Source organism: Spermophilus citellus (genome assembly GCF_964194105.1).
Source record: "Spermophilus citellus genome assembly, chromosome: 10".
Lineage (NCBI taxonomy): Eukaryota > Metazoa > Chordata > Mammalia > Rodentia > Sciuridae > Spermophilus > Spermophilus citellus.
The window spans coordinates 133,306,094-133,317,840 of record NC_138197.1 but is presented as its reverse complement, the minus strand read 5'-3'; the positions used below and the strand labels follow the sequence as shown (position 1 = coordinate 133,317,840).

At 56.3% G+C, this 11,747-nt stretch overlaps 1 protein-coding gene across 2 annotated transcripts in view; it reads right to left on the bottom strand.

Annotated features, from left to right (window-relative positions):
* Window positions 1-554: 554 nt before the first annotated feature.
* RIBC2 (RIB43A domain with coiled-coils 2) overlaps window positions 555-11,747 on the bottom strand; it is a 37,682-nt gene continuing 26,489 nt past the window's right edge. For both annotated transcript variants that reach the window (XM_081310011.1, XM_081310010.1), the window contains 5 exons: window positions 11,166-11,510; window positions 7,133-7,251; window positions 5,216-5,443; window positions 1,850-2,016; window positions 555-1,164 (listed from right to left, as the gene is read on the bottom strand). In XM_081310011.1, coding sequence (XP_081166137.1) covers window positions 1,086-1,164; window positions 1,850-2,016; window positions 5,216-5,443; window positions 7,133-7,251; window positions 11,166-11,502 — 930 coding nt within the window. In that variant the 5' untranslated portion in view covers window positions 11,503-11,510 and the 3' untranslated portion in view covers window positions 555-1,085. The remainder of the gene's footprint in view (window positions 1,165-1,849; window positions 2,017-5,215; window positions 5,444-7,132; window positions 7,252-11,165; window positions 11,511-11,747) is intronic.

The following is an 11,747-nucleotide window of genomic DNA, read 5'->3' as shown; positions in this document are numbered from 1 at the left end:
CTTCCAAAGGGTAGGAAAGCAACATCTGCCCTTCGTGGAGGCCACTGTGGTTTGGGGTCTGTTTCTCCAGAGAGGGGAGTGGCTGGGGCCAGCCTTCTGGGCTCACCCTGAGCTTGCTTCTTCTCTGCAGTGGGAAGGTGGGCAAGTCCCTGTGCATGTCCACAGGAGGGTCTCCAACTAGAAAATGTGAGTAGTAAACCCCAGCTCCGGCTGCCTCTAGAATCACAATGGGAGCGACGCCACTCGCTAACAACAGCACTTGTCACCGAGGGCAGCAGCTGAACCGCAGTCTGAGCAGCCACAGGCACACCCTGATGCCCCCTCTCCCTGTACTTCCCTTACGAGGAGAGGTGTTGCTCTCCCTCCTCTGGCTTTGCTGGCTCTCAGCTGGAGGTCACGCCTCTGGGCTGCGCATGACTAGTTTCCCACGGACACCTCTGACACGTGGGTTAGGATGGTGATAGTTGCCTGGGAGACCCTTGGGGACCCGAAGGCCACTTCTGCTGACTCTTCACTTGGACCTGCAGATGCCTGGTGGGTGACACGGACGGGGTGGAGGGACGGGCGTCCTGCCTTCACACGTGTCCATCTCCTCCGCTGGCCTGACCTTTGGGTCAGAGCTGACAGCTTTGTGCGTGTCACTGGACAACTGGGAAAAGTCTGGGGCTAATAATGCAGGTTAACTGGACCTGGACGCGGCTGGTCACCCGTCTCCCCACTGGGAGGATGGACAGCTGCCAACCCCCAGGTCTGGAAGACCGAGGCCGTGAAAGGACAAGAGTGGCGCGAGCTCCCAGGGGACCGCTCCCAGGAGGAGCGTGGCCACGCCTTTTCCTCACTGCCCCCCATGATTGCCAGCCGCCTCTGGGGCCCCTGGGGTCAAGAAGCGCCTTTGCGTGCTGAGCCCCTGCTTCTCCACTCTGGGCCACTGGGCCAAGCTCTCTTCCCCTCTTCTGCCTCTACTCGCAGAAGACTCAGACCTTTCCGTGGGGGTTTCTGCACCAAGGAAACGCAGGCTTTTTAAATAACGACTCTTTAAGGTTGCCACACTTCACACGTGACCCGGGGGAGTGAGGGCGTCCTTCTCATTGACTGCTGGTATTAAATTGTGTGAAATAATCTCCTGTGAGCTGATTAGTGCTGACTTCATCCATGTGTTTTTTCCTAATAACAAAACGAGGAGAAAATGATTAGCACATATGTGTACTTCCTAAGTATTTTAAGAAAAAGCTCATGGACTATTTATTAGTGTTACCCCCATGATGCAGAAGGCATTTCAACCCCAAGGAGCCCCCAAATTGTTCCCTTTCAACTCTCCTCAGCACCCAGGACATGTTGCAATCACCCTGCAGTTAAGCAGGGACCATGCTGGTGTCATCTGGGGGTGTCTAAGATTAGGCGTCCGAGGTATGACTGTGAAGAGGCTCTGCTTGACCCCGGGGACATGGATACCTTAGTGCTCCTTCCAAGCCCAACAGAATGACAAGTCACGGCCCACAGGCAGCCCCAAGTCTGACAGGAGCAGATGCTGTGGGTCCCTCAGAGCCTGAGCCAAGGCTTGACATGTTCCCATAACTGGATGTTGGAACTACTCCTGGGTCCCATCTGTACCCAACAGGTGCCAGGCAGCTGGGGAGTCCTTCTGCTGCCCCAAGAGCCCTCCTGCGTTGGGGACCCTCTCTCAGACCCCCAGCCAACTCGGTGCTTTTTCCTGGGGCCCCAAAGGTCCAAATCAGGAACTGCGGGTCCCCCCACCTGAACTGAACCTGCCTGGGGTCCCCAGTGCCCAGATGAGGCTGCCCAAGGAGTGGTCTCCACACTGCCCAGTCCCCTGCCCCTGGGCACTCACTGCAGACACTGTTGCCTGGCCAGGCTGCGGTTGCTGCTGTCCAGGGCCCTGCGCAGGTCTCGCTGGTGTCGCTGCATCTGCCGTTCATACATCAGGTCCTCGCGAGCCTTCTGGATCCTCTGCTGGTCCCAGTCCATGTCCCGCTGGCACTCCTCCTCCTGCAGCCTCTGAGGAGGAGAGGCAACTTGCTGCTACCTTGCCCAGAGCCCAGAGCCCAAGGGGACCGTCCAGGACCCCCAGCCTCCCCTTCTGCAGATGGGGAAACAAAGGCTCAGGGAAGGGGCAGCTGGAGGACCCCCAGCCCACCCTCATCCTGCCTGGCCCAGCTGCTTCCCGCCTCCTATTCCTAAAGGGACAGCAGCAGCTCAGTTCCAACAACGTTCCCAGCCCCAGGTGCACAACTGAGAGCAGGGTGAGAATTTAGGTCCTCAGGAGGGCTCCCTGGCTGGCTCAGACAACCGCCCAAGCAGCCTGGGGAACTCCTAGAATGTGCTGGTGCTGGAGACCCACCCTGCCACCACAAAGCCCAGCGGGCAGCTGGCCCTGTGGTTCTGCAGCGCATCCCCATCACCGGCCAGACCCTGCTGTGCAGAACTAGGAGCCCCAAAGGGGAATCTGCAGAGTGTAAAGGGAGCTGCCTCATGAGACGGGCAGTGCAGGTCACCTATCAGGTCCCCCTCCTCCCAGGAAACCCCACTGCACTGGGTGGGCAGGGCAGCAGGTGCCCTCCCAGACCCCTATGGAGGGGTGGAGGACAGAGCACCTCTCTCCCAGATAGCAAGCAGGGAGGGTCAGGCCTGCAGGCCTGACCTAACCCCACATGCAGATCCAAGGCAGGGGGTGGGAGCGGCCCCCTGTGAGCAAGTCACCCACTCCTGGGAGCCTCCATGCGTCGCAAGGCTGCACACAGGACCTGGGCCATCACACAGGCTGCTGTCACAAACATAGTGGCAGGGGTGCAGCACTAGGGCTAACAGCCAGGCAGAGGCCCAGACAGTCTGCAGGATCCTAGGTTTCCACATCCCACTGCTCACAGCCCAGAAGCTGGGAGGAGAGGGTCCAGATGGCATGGCGGGGGGTGGGGTGGTGAGAACTTAGGTGGCCCTTTCCCCCCTTTATGCTCTGTCTTTTGAATTTTCTACAGATTGGACATTAGACCAAAAGCTGCCTTTAGGGCAGATGGCTGACCCTCCTGGCTGACCGCTGGGGCTGAGTTGAGGAGTGAGTGGGGTGTAGGACCCGCGCCCATTCCTGCCTCTGTGCTCTTCGTAGCCTCTGGGCCTCCTGACCCACCACCCAGGCCTGGCTCCTGCCCTGCCTCACATATCCTCACCACACATGCCCACTGCCCCTCAGGACCTTGTCTGGGCCAGTGCCAGGGCCCTTCCTCCTCTCAGTAAGTTCTCTGACTTGGAGGCTCACCTGGCAGGGCTACCCCAGCCTCTGATCAGCCCTGGACCTGGCGGGTTTCAGCACCTCCCCATCTCTCCTGCCAGGTTCTGAGTGGTCCAGCCCGCAGGTATGCTCCTTTCCTGCCCTGGCTCCTCAGCGCCAGCGCTTCAGCACCACCTCCTCCCCTAGGGCCCCCACTCCCAGGGGCTCCAACTCCAGCAGGCCACCAGCTGGCCATGCTGGTCCCGGGTTGCCTTCGCCTGTGATCACCAATAATGCCACCCCTCCTCGTCTCTCCCCCAGGTCTACCACTCTGACCTGTGTCTTACTCTCTCCAGGACCCTGGTGGCTCCCATGACTGTCCCCTGTCCCAGAGACCTTCATTCCACTGGCGGGAGCACCCTTAACCTTAGATGTGGCCGCACCGCACCCACCAGAAACCCTGACTTCATGATGAGCCCAGCTCACACCTACTCGAGCATGGCTGGAAGCACACCTGGCCATGGGGTGGGGTCACTCGAGTCCAGGCCTTTGGCACCTGGGTCATCCATCCCATTCCTCTAGAGGCCACTCACACTCTGTCCTCTATGGTAACTGGCTTCTCACCTCCCCAGGAACAGCTCTGGAGGAGCTCCTCGAGCCTCCACCTGCAGCCCTCCCGAGACTGCCCTGGGTCTGGGCGCCCAGCCACGCCAGGTCCTTGCTTTGTGCCCTAGGCCTTAGGCCCCCCGTCCTCCAGGGACATGGCTCCAACAGGCTCTCCTTGCCCTGCCTCCTCACCTGAAAATGCTGCCTGCATCTGTGACTCCTCCACTCTCTCTCCAGAGCCCATCAGGCAGGCCACTGTCCCCTTCTGCACCACAGGCACTCCCGATAGAGCCCCCAGGCAGGGCCTAGGTGCAGGACCCAGCAGGCAGCCGCATGCCGGCAGCGATGTAGGCACGGGTCCCTCCTTCCTCCCAGACACCTCTCACCTGCTCTCCAGGACACCACAGCTGGTGTCCTTGGGTCAGGCCCCCTTGCTCTGTAGTGATGGTGGAGAGTGGCCCCAGAACTCGGTCCCCAGTTCCCCCGTCTAGGCTCACCCCTGTGCAGTCTCCCCAGGTCTGCCCTCATCATGCTCAGAGGTGACCACTCCCAGTTACACCCACAGCTCAGCCCTTGTTCTGAACCCAGGCCGCATACCCTGCTGCCCTGCAGGCCTCCCCAGGCTTCACTGTCCCACAGCAGCTGTGATTCCTTCTTCCTTGGTGAAGAATCACCAGCACTCCACTGCCTAGAATAAACATTAAATCTCCAGCACTCTGTATAGTTAGGAGCAATCTTGTGACTAAACATTGTCCAATGGAATCTAAGTGGAAGTGTCTTGTAAAACTCCCCAAAGTGTTCTTCCTCTTTCCTCCTTCTTCATAGCTGGAATATGCATGTGACTGCTAATGCTCAAGTAGATGTTTTGTGCTAAGAGGTGAGAGCCAGGTGCCAAGGATGGCCCTCTGGCCTGCCCTAGAAGACTTGGGTTGTTTTCCTACAAACCTAGTCTATTTGCAAGACAAAGTTCTATTTTGTTCAAAATGCTGGTATTTGTGTTTGGGGGTTTTCTTTTTTGCCATATGCAGGTGAATTGATCACAGCAGGTTCAGGTGTCTAAAGGACACTGCACACTTAACATCTGAAACTGCACTGGTGACTTCCACTCTCCCTGCCAACCTGCTCCTTCCACCATTTTCCCTTCTCTGTGGACACCAGCTCTATCCTTCCAGTTGCTCCGGCTTGAAGGTCTGGAGTCATACTCAAGGCCCATCTCCTTCACATGCCACCTGCCTCATCACACACACAAGGAGGGGTTTCTGGCTCTCATCCCCTAGCTGCTCCCACTCAGGGTGAGTGTAACACTGGCCAAGGAAAGCCACAAGGGGCTGGGGGGCGGCGGCAGGGGCACCACGGTGCTCTAAGGGCTGGGAGGCGGGCAGGTACCAGCTTCTCCAGGACTTGCTGCTTCTGAGTGAGGTGGACCTGTTCCAACTGCTCCCGGGACATTCCCTTCCAGCGGCCTGGGATCACACGGTGGGGACCAAAGGAGCTGGCCGCCTGCTGCGGGTTCTCAGACAGCAGGTCCCCGTGAAGCAGGTTGGAGATCTCGGCCAGGTTGTCTTCCTCCTCCTGCTTTTTCTCTTGTTTTTTCCTTTCTTGTGACTCTATGGCCTACCCAGGGAAAGACATTGGGAAAGATGCTTTGAGAGACTCCAGGGGGGTTCCCCTGGGGCCCTGGCAGGAGGGATATGCTGCAGGAGCAGGGAAGGAGGGGCACAGGCTGGTGTGGCATGGATGAGCCAGTGGGCCCTGGCTACCTGAGCACTGCAGGTGGGTGGGTGGGACTGCAGGGCCACTACCGATGGGATGCATGCCTAGGGCAGCTCCCGCCCCTCATCAGCCTGGCACCACAGCTGGACAGGGCTCTGTGCCCCTCCTGTGGCCTGGCAGCCTTTGGACATCTGCAGGCTGCAAAGAACATGAATGACTTCTAAAAGCTGGGAGAGGTACTTCTTTTCACTGACCCTGATGGCCCAGCCACGGCCCCCAGTACCCATTGCTGTTCAGATGCCCAGGACAGGTGGCTGTGTGACCTACAGTAAGTCAGCTCCTCCCTCTGGGCTGCAATAGCTTCTCTGTAAAGTCAATAGACAGAATGGGAACCCCTGGGGTCAACAGTTCTCCTTGGTGAGGAACAGACAGCGAATCCTGCAACGCAGGTGCTCACGACAGGTCTCGTGCCACACAGCATGGGCTCTGCAGCCAGACACCCAACTCCATATTTGCCACTTAGAACCTGGCACCCCTGAGAAAGTTTGCTCACCTGCTGCACCTGTCTCTCCACCAATTAAATTGTATTAATCATGGGCACATGTAGGGGCTCATCAAAATAATAGGAAATGAACAAACGAATGAATGAACAAGGCAATGTGGTTTAGCAAGAACCCCAGCAGTGCCCAGTAAGAGGCTCAGGGATAAAGGAACAGAGTAGGTGAATGGAGGGAAGGAAGGAAAGACCCCCAGCATTGGGTCCATTTGTTACAGAGCCTGAACCAGTCTCCTCTGAGCTGCTCTGTCAAAGGAGGGCGAGGATCAGATAACCTCTTTGACCCCTTGAACCTCGCTGCTTGGGGCTCTGGTGCCTCATTTCTCTCCCTGCTGAAAACCAATCTCCTCTGCCTCTGCCCAGGCTGTCCTAGCTTTTTGATTGCATACCCCAGGACATATTTCAGCTTGAGCTCCAATTTATTTGGCTTATAATGCAGCACCTCTATCCCACAAATACAGGATGTGCTTTGTAAGACACATGGACACAGCATTAAAAACGACAGGGCTGAAACTGTGTGAAGCAAAGTCCTGGTATTGTTCTCCTGCTGTCTCAGGGGCCACCTGCACAGCTCCTTTGGAGACCAAGTGCCAGTCAACCAGCTAATCTGATCAGCTGAGCCAGACCCAGCTCCACCTTGCTCAGGAAATATACCTGCATTTGCAAAGAAAACCTGAGAGGGGCGGGATCCGAGGAAGCTGGGAAGGACTGAGAAGAGGGGGTTGCCAGGAGACCACCATCATCCTTGCCACTGTCCTCGCTTCCCTGGTGAGTGCCTATCTACCTGTCCTGGTTGAGAAGAACTGAACCTAGTACCAGGCCGCAGAGCAGTGCCAGGTGGCATCTGCTCTCAAATTATGAAAGAAACTAAAGCTAAGTTTCTAAGTTTTGTTGCTGATTCAGAGCTAAGGGACAGACCAGACCCAGGGCCATCCACCTCAGCAGAGGGAGGGGTAGGCTTGGGACCCTGAGGCTGGGTCCAGCCAGCCGCGTGTGCCCATCCACCCTGTAGGCACAGCACCCCGGCTGGGCACCTGGTTCCTGTTGAACTCTTTCACAGCTGCACAGACGGCCCTTCTGGCGTTGCTTTCCAGCATCTGCAGGTGCCTTGCTGTTTCATCAAACTTGAGCCTTGTCTGCAAGTAGAGGTCCTCTACAAGGAGGAGAGACACGTCAGACCTGGCATGCCCACACGGGTGCAGAGTAGCCTGCACCAGGGTTGCTCATACTGTCACCTCCCCTCTGTCACAGGGAGGCCGGGGATGATAATGCCAAGACCTGCCTCCAAAGGCTGAGGGGTCCCTGATTTCATCCAAGCAGAGCTCTCATCTCTGCTGTGAATGGGCAGTGCCCTGGGGCTGACTGCTGTGGTCCTAGGGCAGTGTGCCCCTTGCCGTCTCTGGTTTTGCAGGAGAAAGCCTCATCCTTATAGTGGGCATGGGGCGGTGAAAACCCAGAAAAAGGAGCTGTAGAAACCAGAAGGACAAAGGGGAAGGGGTGGCAGGTCACAGATACTTGTGGAGGGACAGTAGGACAGGACCTTCCTAGGCCAATGGGAGGGGCCCCAGTGGAGGGTCCCAATGGCAAAATGTGAAGATCATCCAGACACTTGCAGACATTCCTAGTTCTGTACCTGCAACCTCGCTTATCCTGAGCCGCTGCGTCCCCAGGCGAGGCAGGAAACACCTACTTCACTTTGGGTTGTTCCGTTTTTCAAAAATCATTGATCAGAAGTTCCTGATTTCTGTATTTGTGCCTGATAGGTCCCCTCATTATTTCCAAAAATGACAACCAGACTTTTTTTGGGGGGCGGGGTATAAGGGATTGAACTCAGGGGCACTTGACCACTGAGCCACATCCCAACCTAATTTTGTATTTTATTTAGAGACAGAGTCTCACTGAGTTGCTTAAATTGCTGAGGCTGGCTTTGAACTCATGATCCTCCTGCCTCTGCTTCCCAAGCTGCTGGGATTACAAGCTGCTGGCTACCACACCCGACCACAACCAGACTCTTGAAATTCTGGCCTCTGCTCACCCCCAACCCCTCTTGCCCTTCATTTGTTCCTTTATCTAACACACAGCATCAGAGGCTCAGGTGGGCCGCTGGCTGTGCTGGGGACACAGACACAGCAGCGAGTAAAACACAAAAGGTTTCCTGCCTCCCTGGAACTGGCTGTCTTGGAGAGAGTAAATATGTGGAGTTCAAAATAAGTGCAAAAACACACATCTGACCATTGGTAGAGGAGAGGAAGCTGAGGCAGCAGGTGGTCAGATGCCACTCGAGCACACAAGACAGGGAAGGCTTGGCAGTCAATGAGCCGGAGTGGGCAGGGCCGGCAGTCAGCACTGGAGGCCGGCCGAGGTCCAGCACAGCCTCTCGGGCTATGGCAGGATTTGACTTCACCATGTGCCCTGGGAAGCCATCGCAGGGCTTCGAGCTGAGGATGGGGGGTGCTGTTCAACTGGATATCATTTAAAAAGCATCACTGCCCACCATGTTGAGACCACAGAGGGGAAGGACAGCTATCAGCATGATCCATCTGGGTGAAGAATTTGGTGCTTCTATCCCAGCAATGACACAGGGATGGAGAGAAGTGGACAGCTTGAGGTATGTGTGGGAGGGTCGCATGTTTCCCTCCTATGTGGAATCTACAGAGAGGGAAAGGGAACTAAAAAGGATCTCATGAAAATAGGAGGGAGAACGGACAGAGCAGAGGAGGGAGTATGGAGAATGACTGGGGAAAAAATCTACCAAGTTTTACACCATGACCTCTGCTTATATCTATGATTATAATGTGCTGATGACAACAACAATAGAAGGGGGGTCAGCAGAGCAGAGCAAGCGAGTCAGAGGAGGGAGGAGGAAGGACAAGGGAAAGTGCTGGGGCTGGAGACTGATCAAATGATGGGTATGACACAGTGAACCCACTATCATGTATGATCATCATGCACCACATCATAGAAATACGTGCAGGAAGTGACAGGGACAAGAGGTGAAGATGTCCTGCAGGGGGTCAAGGGTGGCCCCAAGTTTCTGGCTTGGTGAAGGGGAGGAGCAGAAAGGCAGGAGGGGCAGACCCAGAGGTGAGGTCAGGTCCCAGGGCACTGTGAGAAGTCCAGAGAGGGAAAGGAGGCCTCTGGAGGACCAAGGCCAAGGCTGGGAGGAGGGTCCTGGCCCGCGATGGCGATCTGGAGCAGGTGGGGATGGAGGAGATCCCCAGAGCCCACGAGTGGGTTATTCCCACAGGTGTCTGTCTATATACGCAGTAGACAGACCAACAAAAGTCCCCGCCTTCACTGAGCTTAGGGTGTGACATTCAGGAGCAGTGTGGCAAGTACAAACCCAAGGTGTGCCAGTAACTGAGCCTTGGGAAAACGGGGCAGGGAAGGGGCGGGAGGCCCAGGAGGAAGGACAGGGATGGCACAAATGCGCCTTATCCAGGGAAGGACATTTCCAAGCAGCAGGAGCAGAGACCCTGAGGCAGAAGCGAGCTGGACACACCCATGTCCCAGGAAGAGCAGAAGACAGTGTGCAAAGAAAGGAGCGGATGGACAGGGCAGGGTCCTGGCTGGAGATGGGCCACACCCGAGCCCCAGAGGTCCTCGGGAATTTGCTTTCGCTCAGTGACTGGGAAGCCGCTGAAGGGTCCCAGCCAAGGATCCCACCTGATTTTCAGGGTTCCACCCTGGCCACGGGTGAGTGGAGGCTGCAGGGGGAGAGAGCAGAGGCAGAGGGTAGTTAGAGGACAATGCAACAGTCCAGCTGAGAGGTAATGAAGTCAAGTCCAGGTGGCAATGGTGGCCATGTGAAAAGCAGCTGAAACTCGAGATGATCTGTGGGTGGCCTGGATGTGGAACTGAGAAAAGAAGGAGTCTTGGTTGGGGCTGGCGTGATGGGAGAGGAAGGTGGGGCCTGGGGGAGAGCAGAATGACCGGACCTGCGCTGAAGTTCAGAGCTCATCAGAGGCGGGGCAGCTGGGTGGGGCTGTGAGTGCAGATTCAGCGGAGAATATACACAGGATCACATGAGCTTGGGAAATGAGGCCTCTGGGGGTGAGCACAGCAAGGAGGGAGGACCAGGCCAGCTGATAAGCCCATCCTTATCAGCAGTGGGCACAGGCAGAGGGAGGCCCAGAGAGCGCTGGTGAGCAAGAGCTGCCAGAGCAGGGGAGAGAGTCCCATTCAAGGAGCCTGGGCATGAGGACCAGAGAGGGCGGAGTCCCAGAAGCCAGATGGCCTGTGTGTCTCAGAGCATGAGGTGCTCGACTGTGTCACCTGTTGCCGAGAGGCCAAGCTGAAGACCTCAACCTGAGTGACAGGGAGGCCACTGTGCAGCTGGCCAGGAAAGCAGAGGTCTGTAGTAGTGGGCACAAAGAGTGGGGGAGGATGTGAGAGGGACCCTGCTCCCAGAGAGTGGGAAGAGCAGAGGCTGGAGAGGGCGCTACCAAGGAGACGGCAAATGAACAGCCCGAGCGGAGGGGCTCGGAGCCGGGTACAGAGCTCCTGCCCCAGTGCCCTGCTCTCTGTACCACCTACTGGTGTGTCCCACAAGAGCAGGGATGTGCGGGCACGGGAGACAGGCCAGAGGGGCAACGGCAGCTGCTGCTGCTGCTGCTCAGACGGCTGGAGGAGGGGAGCTGCTAGAGCAGGTGGCTCGCAGCCTCCCTGAGAGCAGGACTTGGGCTGTGGCAGTCCCCTGAGGAAGACAGCTTTCCGCCTTGGCCTGGGGAGTCCTGGTGCGGTATGTGACCACAGGCTACAACTGGGTCCCCATAGGTCCCTCTGACTTCCACACAGCACTCAGAGGACTCCGTGGGCCTACGTGTTCCCATCCATCTTCTAAGCACTGTGCACACAATGGGGGCAGAGGCCAACTCTGGGTTATCCGAGCCCCAGCACCCACTGGGGCCCTAACGCAGGGCTGACCCGTGGGGCTCAGGCTTCTCCTCTCTTTCCCCACATGCCAAAGAAGCATGTGGCTGTGCACTTCAGGAGGATGAACAGCACCTGGGCCCCTGGGGGACTGACTGGTTGGAATCACTGAGCCAGTTCGCCTCTCTCCCTTACCTGCACATTTCTGGTGGGCACGAGCCCTCTCCCATTCCCGTTGCTGTTGCAAGGACCATTCTCTGTTTTGTTCCTCTTGGAATTTCTTCCTCTCCCGGAAGTTTAAATCCTCCCCCATGAACTTTTGCATTCCTGATATGGTATTCCGGATGTCATTATCTGACAGCCGGGCTGGAAGAGCTTTCTTAAGGGATAGGGGGTCAGACAGGTCAAATTCACGGCGATTTTCTGGCCTCTGAAAGCTCTGCTGGAAATCATTGGTAGCTCTACTGAGAGTTTTCCTATCTCTCCTTTCCCGATCTTCTAATATGCATGTGATCTTGTCATTTTGCCTCATTTCAGTAGCTAGAAGAGACACAGTATATGAATGAATTTACGAGGAAAAAATTTAAAAATCCATTTAAAAGTAACTTTTAATCATTGTTAAAGTAATACAACCTTCCAAACCAAGTAATGTTCCATTAAAGGATTAGTAACTTAAATATAAAAGACCCCTATGGACTAATAAAAACACAGACAACCTGGGTTTGGGATTGTGGCTCAATACCTAGCACATGGAGACACTGGGTTCGATCCTCAGCA